At 37.2% G+C, this 7,748-nt stretch overlaps 1 protein-coding gene and 1 pseudogene across 2 annotated transcripts; both read left to right on the forward strand.

Moving 5' to 3' along the window:
- Positions 1-1,902: 1,902 nt before the first annotated feature.
- On the forward strand, positions 1,903-4,151 carry LOC147372218 (endogenous retrovirus group K member 6 Env polyprotein-like). Its single transcript, XM_086403640.1, is given in 3 exon segments — positions 1,903-2,634; positions 2,636-3,029; positions 3,032-4,151. Coding segments are annotated over 3 exon segments (1,929 nt in total). The 3' UTR covers positions 3,835-4,151.
- Positions 4,152-5,829: 1,678 nt separating this feature from the next.
- Positions 5,830-7,364, forward strand: LOC147372219 (olfactory receptor 9K2-like; annotated as a pseudogene). The gene has a single exon (XR_015164744.1). The product of XR_015164744.1 is annotated as an olfactory receptor 9K2-like (transcript).
- The last annotated feature ends 384 nt before the right edge of the window (positions 7,365-7,748 follow it).

A 7,748-nucleotide genomic window follows, 5' to 3' on the forward strand; every position in this document is an offset into this window, starting at 1 on the left:
TAAGACATGCTATGGAAGAATCTAAAATCAAACCTCAAAAATCTCAAATTTCTGTGCAGTCTCTACGCACGCTGAATGATTTTCAAAAGTTGCTAGAAGATATTAATTGGCTACAGCCATCTGTTGGCATCCCCACCTATGCCTTACAAAATCTATTTAAAATTTTAAAGGGATCCCTTAACCCTAATAGCCCTAGGCAGCAAACAAAAGAGGCCAGAGAAGAGCTAGCTTTAATGGAGGAACACATTCAACAATCTTTCTCAACTCGGCTAGATCATGATCAACCAGATTCTTTACATATATTCCCCACTGAACATTCGCCCACTGCAATTATAGCTCAACACAGCCCAATAGAATGGGTATATTTATACACTAAACAGTCTAAAAAAATCATATCGTATATTGAGAAAATAGGGCAATTAATTGTGTCAGGGAGAAGCCACGTACAAACTTTGTCTGGATTTGGTCCATATGCAATACACGTCCCCTTGACAAAAAAAGGAATTGCAAATTGCCTTACAGTATAACCTGACCATGCAAATAGCATTAAATGATTTTCAAAATGTTATCTCATTTCATTTGCCAAAAGGAAAATTATGGGACTTTCTACAATGTACAATTATAACTAATATCATTGCATCCCAGCCTATTTCCAATGCACCCACCTATTTCACTGATGGCAACAAGAAAGGCATAACAGGGATTGTCGGCCCTAATATCAAAGAGAAATTACCCACTACCTGTTCTTCAGTACAGAGAATTGAATTGTATGCTTTATATGCTCTTTTGTCTCTTCAACCATTATCCTTCAACGTATATACTGATTCCAAATACCTTGCTTCCCTTTTTCCCGACTTTGTTACCGCCTTTTTATACAATCTAGATGAAGAATTATATACTCTTTTTTCACAAACTCAAGCCTTAATTCACTCACGTACAGAACCTTTCTTCATTGAACATATACGTGCTCATTCAGGTTTACCTGGCCCTCTGGTTGCAAGAAATGATGCCATTGACAGGCTCATAGCTCCCGTCTTTACGTCTGCCAGTGACAAACATGCTAATCTTCATACCAAGGCTAACAGATTGCACTCTAAATACCATATTCCTCTCACTGAAGCAAGGCATATTATTAAAACCTGTGATGTCTGCGCCCCTCTGCACTTACAAACTACGATTTCAGGAGTTAACCCCCAAGGCCAACAGCCTGATTCCCTTTGGCAGTCTGACTTCACTCAGTGCTCCCTAGGAAAGTTTTCTTTGCTTTTTGTCTCAATAGATAGATTTTTCCAGCTTTATCTGGGCAATACCTGTCTCTTCAGAATCCAGCAAACACGCCATTTCCACACTCTTACTCACCTTCCCCCTTATGGGGATTCCCTCAGTCCTGAAAACAGACATGGACCTGCATTTACCTCACACTCGTTTCGTTCATTTTTATCGGAATGGAACATCACACACATTACAGAAAAAGCCTATAATCCCCAAAGTCAAGCCATTATTGAAAGAGCCCACCACACTCTAAAAACTCATTTATTAAAACAGAAAGGGGGAATTTAGAATAGGAGGTACACTTCTTATCCTATGAACCCTCAATTATTATTATCTTTAATTCTTTATTCCCTAAATTTTTTAAACTTAACAAAAAATAATTCTGACACTCATGTAGATAGACATTTTGCAGAAGACAGAAACAGCAAATTAGAAATCAATACACCAATATGGTATAAGCAATTCAATCAATGGTTGCCAGGAATCTTACGACTCCTAGGCAAGGGTTATGGCCTTGTCGTTGCAGATGGAGAAGAAATCTGGGTTCGCTTCACCATGTCCATTACCGAGAAGGACCCCAAGACCGGACTCCCTTGGCAAGTGACGAAGCTGATGCGAAGGGTCTCGTCAATGACCTTGAAGGAGCCAATGAAGAAACGCCATTGTCTGAATCCTTACCTGACGTGGGCTCAAGTGAAAAACATGACTCGTCAGGCTGAGCAAACACTGAAGAACACTGGAACTCCTATGACTCCAGATAAGCTCTTTTTTGCAATGTTAACTGTTCTTTCCTGTTCCTCTGGGGTAAGTGTGGAATATATTTATTGGACATATATACCTAATTCACCTTTGTTATCCATAGTGGATTGGGTTGACAAAGCCGCTATGGTATTCACCAACGATAGTCTGCACTTCCCTGCCCCATGGTCAATGCAGGGGTCAATTCATGAAGAAGATGAAGGAAAAGAGATAAATGTTTCAATTGGATTTAAGGCACTACCTATATGCTTCGGAGTTCACTCTTTGTGCATGACTATATTCCCACAATGGTGGGCTTACTCTCTACACAATGTTTCTGCCTACAGTATAGGAATGTTTGCAACTGCATCCTTCCTCTTAAATGGTTCTGAAAGACATTATCCTGGACAAATAGCTAACTATACAGACTCACTTTTCCAGCCTGCAGAACTAATATGTGATGTTGTATCTTGGAGAAAGAAACGATCAATTCAACCACTATATTGGTCTAACTGCCGGGAACAGTTCAGGAAGGTTTCTATCAAACAACAAAATCAGTCCATATTCAAATTCATGTATTGGGGGCCCCATGGGTTATTTGTGAATTGCTCTGAGGAGGAAGAAAAAAAATCATAGCTGTTCCTGGTATCATAGAGTCAACACGTGGGGATTCCATAAGACCAGTATTAGCTTTTGGACTGATAAGGATGTATTGTTAAACTGGAATAATGGAGGGTTATCTCCACCTCGGCCCAGAATTATAGTCCCTCTTATAGGACTTGAACAATGGCATATTTGGAAGATTCCTGCTGCACTGGAATGCTTTGCCAATGTACATGGGACTGTGAAGGCTTTAAAACCCCAAAACTATAACTTTATGTATAATAGTACAGGTTATATCCAATCCTGTGTGCACCTCCCGTACATGTTTATTGTAGGTAACTTTGATATACATCTTTCTGCTAAAATTGTTAACTGTACAGCTTGTGCTTTATATACATGTTTAAACCATACTATTTCTTACATAACGCCAACATCACTATAGTCAAGCAGAGGTCTAAACCATGGCTTCCTGTCAGTTTAACAGAGCCATGGACCGACTCTGTATTCCTTTCAGTTCTGCTCAGAAATGGTCTGAAAAGGTCGAAGCACATAATAGGGTGGATTATTGCTGGCATTCTTAGTCTAATATCCATTGTTACAGTAGGAACCCTGTCTGGTATAGCATTACACAATTCTATACAAAATCATGATTTTATCACTGCATGGCACAAAGACTCTCATGATCTTTGGACTCGACAAGCCCAAATAGATCAGCAATTACAAACACGAATTAATGAGTTACAAGCTGTGATAATCCACTTAGGAGATCAAATGCAGCAACTGACTTTCCAAACACATATACGTTGTCACTGGAATTTTACGTCTTTTTGTCTGACTAACATGCCTTATAATAGCACTGAATACCCTTGGGATAAAGTTAAAGCACATTTTCAGGATCTCACAAACAACTCAAGTTTAGACATCAATCTGTTGAAACAACAAATTGCTAATTTTCAAGTTGAGGTACCTAAGGAGTTGTACAGCACTCAGTTTTACGATACTTTAACGAAAACCCTATCATCCCTAGACCCTAGAACATGGTTTTCAGGAAGCAACATTTTTATATATGTATTAATCACCCTACTTTTTCTGTCATTGATTATAGGATACAGATGTCTCTACTCAAGACTCCATGCCTCTCACAATGGAGTCCAACTAGCAGCTGCCGTGCTTAAGCTAAAAACAAAAGGAGGATATGTTGGGAAGCACAGTGCAAAATAGCCCCTGACTGAGAAGGTCCTTGGGAAAATGGTGGAGGGCCAGAAGTACCCAGGCTTTGCCATAGCTGAAAAACATCTCCTGCTTTTAGCCATGCTCGGCACCAAGATTTAATAATACTAAAGATGTTGCTTGAGAAAATGGGTCATGGGATAAACATCTGGGTCATTTAGAACATGCTGTCCTTGAAATATCTTCTACTGATTATGTCTTAACCCCGTACATGCTCTGCTGGCCATATACTCTAAGCTCTTTGTTCCTGCTTCTATAAAAAGGCTTGACTGCAGAAATAAATTTGTCAGTCCTTGCAAGAGACTGTCCAAGTTTTGTCCTTTCAGATTCATCATTTCCAAGTCCCGGGGAGAAAATCCCTACAAACTTGAACATCAGGAAATTCAGGGTTCATGTATTGCTGAAGCCTGGCTTGGAGAATTTTGAGCATTACTTTACTAGCAGGTGAGATGAGTGCAATTGTGCGGTAGTTTGAGCATTCTTTGGCATTGCCTTTCTTTGGAAATGGAATCAAAACTGACCTTTTCCAAAATTACAAATTGAAGTGGGATTTTTTTTTAATCATAAGTATAATTTACCACATAACGTAAAATATTTACTTATCTAAACCTTTCCTCATATGCAAACTTTTAAATCTCTTTTCTATGCTTACCAATATGTATGTTGAGATAATACCATAAAGTTTTTCTTTGTCAGTAAAGAAAATAAAGTCCAGAAATATCCCAAAGGATATACACAACTATAGAAGGAAAAGTTCCTTGTATTTGGACTATTATTAAACTGTTCCTGAGGTTATTTCAGTCCTTATGGACGACAGCCCTGGAGTCTACACTTATGTCTCCATAATTGACTTCACGATTACTCCTCTCCCAGTGGAATCCCTCATAGAGGATGAGTAAAAGCTCAATGCTAAAATACTCTTGAAAAAGGTATCAGAGATTTAAAAACAACTGAGGTAGTTAAAAACACCACTTTTGATTCACTAGCTCATGATCACAGATTATAGACAAAAGGTTGCTATGATCTTTAAATATCCATAGTTATCCAGTTATCCTTACTTTAAGACATATCAGGTACACTAGAATTCAGGAAACGGATTTTCTTTATGTATATCACTGAAGTTTACTTTCTCAGTCTAAAGGGTGAGATCTCTTGAATTGATGCAGCCTTGTTAGAAAGTTGTTCATTGCGGTATAAGGATTGGAATATTCACCAGCTTCTCTCTTTGCTTTTAAAGAGAGGGCCAAGTAATTATGACATGTTTTAAAATTTAATGACTATTAATGCAAGTTCAACATTTGTAATGAAGCAATTAAAATTCATGTATTTGAGAGAATGACTTTGATATGAGAAAAGGAACGTATGTTTAGAAGTAGAGTTAGAGAACTTTATCTACTCTTAGTGATTTTTGATTTTACTTAACATACCAGTATTGTCTAATCACATTTTTTCAAAGATGGCTCCAATAACAATGGAAACTAAATATATTGAGGTAAAATAAAGTAAAAATATTTCAAATATTTTTAATACTGTCATGTAATGACACAAATACTGACTTAGCTATCATAATGGCTATAAACACTACCATAGAGATTCCATGCAATATGCTTATTTTAGATAAGATGTAATACTCCTAATTTGGATAAGATAATTTTTAACAATAAGTATAGCAAGAATAGAAATTCCAAATGTGAATAATCTTAGACAATAAAATACGCTAATTTCTTGCAGAAATCCTTGCCAATGTATGATTTAAATAAAATAACCATATAACTTCTTTCATTGTTTAATGGAATAACAATTCCTGAAGTTTAGTAATATATAAATCCAAATCCGTGCATCTTATTGATGTTAAAATTGTTTTGTATACCTTTTCTCATTAAGAAGTAAATAATGTATAGCTACATTTAAGAGCATATTGATGAATTGATGACTCAAAGTCACAATTTCATTTCTTTTGCCTTTGCCTCTCAGCAGTTGTCTGCCATGGGTGACAGGGGAACAAGCAACTACTCAGAAGCGACTGACTTCATTCTTTTCGGCTTCAGGGTCTGCCTGAAACTACACATTCTCCTCTTTCTGCTATTTCTGCTTATCTACCCCAGGATCCTTCTAGGAAATATTGGCATGATGGTCATTATTATGACTGACCCCCAGCTGAACACACCAATGTATTTTTCCCTAGGCAACCTCTCCTTCATTGATCTCTTCTATTCTTCTGTTATTGCACCCAAGGCTATGAGCAACTTCTGGTCTGAGAGCAAGTCCATCTCATTTGCAGGCTGTATTAGCCAGTTCTTTCTCTTTGCTCTCTTCATTGTGACTAAAGGATTTATCCTGGCAATCATGGCTTATGACCGCTTCATTGCCATCTGCAACCCACTCCTCTACTCTGTCCAGATGTCAGCACATCTCTGTGTTCAGTTGGTGGCTGGTTCCTATTTTTTTTGGCTGTATCAGCTCAGTTCTTCAAACCAGCATGACATTTACTTTATCCTTTTGTGCATCTCGAACCATTGACCATTTTTACTGTGATGACCGTCCACTTCAGAAGATTTCTTGTTCTGATCTCAATATTCATAAGTTGCTTTTTTTTTCTTGTGCAGCATTATCATTTTGCCTACCATAATTGTCACTATTGTGTCATACATATATATATATATATATATATATATATATATATATATATATATATATATATATATATATATTGTATCCACAGTTCTAAAAATATGCTCCACTGAGGGGTCAAAGAAAGACTTCTCCACTTGTAGCTCTCACCTAGGAGTTGTGAGTGTACTCTATGGTGTTGTATTTTTTATGTATCTCACTCCTGATACATTTCCTGAGCTCAGTAAAGTGGCTTCCTTATGTTACCCCCTAGTCACTGCCATGTTGAATCCTTTGATTTACTCTTTGAGGAACAAAGATGTCAAGGAAGCTCTGAGAAAGAGCCTAGAGAAAAGTTACTTTAATTCTATTTTTACAGTGATGTAAATGAAAGTCCTGGGAATTATAACAACTTGGGGAAGCAACTGATTAAAAAGTTGTACCCATTGATCTTAAAAATATTTAATCATAAAGTTTTAATTTCTTAGAATTCCATGTATTTACAGCTGAAAAGTACATTTGGAATATGATTTGCATGTTTTTATTCAGAATGGAATGACTTTCTCTGTGCTTCATCTTCATTTTGCTTGCATTAGTAACATGTGTTATGTGGATATAAATGTACTTGGTAGAGGTAGCACAAGCTAATGTAATAAGCAAATGAAATATCATATTTACTGAAGAAATCTTTGTGAACTCTTAGTGAGAGAATCACTCTGCAGTGCACAGTCTGAAGGGTGACATGTAAGTAACTCTTAATTGCCCAGAGGCTAAATGAATTTATTTCATGGTTTCTCTGACATGAATAATTATATCTCCCTATCATTTGAATATTAATTAATCTGATAAATTTTTTTGTATATCCTTCCTTTTTACAAGAAAACTGTAATAAAATAAACAAGCAAATTTTATATTTTGTTGACGCTAACTCCTTGGAGGGAAAGTTATGACCAACCTAGATAGCATATTGAAAAGCAGAGACATTACTTTGCCAATAAAGGTCCGTCTAGTCAAGGCTATGGTTTTTCCTGTGGTCATGTATGGATGTGAGAGTTGGACTGTGAAGAAGGCTGAGCGCCGAAGAATTGATGCTTTTGAACAGTGGTGTTGGAGAAGACTCTTGAGAATCCCTTGGACTGCAAAGAGATCCAACCAGTCCATTCTGAAGGAGATCAGCCCTGGGATTTCTTTGGAAGGAATGATGAGAAAGCTGAAAGTCCAGTATTCTGGCCACCTCATGCGAAGAGTTGACTCATTGGAAAAGACTCTGATGCTGGGAGGGATGGGGGGCAGGA

This window comes from Bos grunniens, chromosome 5, assembly GCF_055505025.1.
Source record: "Bos grunniens cultivar Pamir isolate PY7600 chromosome 5, Bosgru_T2T1.0, whole genome shotgun sequence".
In the NCBI taxonomy this organism is placed as follows: Eukaryota; Metazoa; Chordata; class Mammalia; order Artiodactyla; family Bovidae; genus Bos; species Bos grunniens.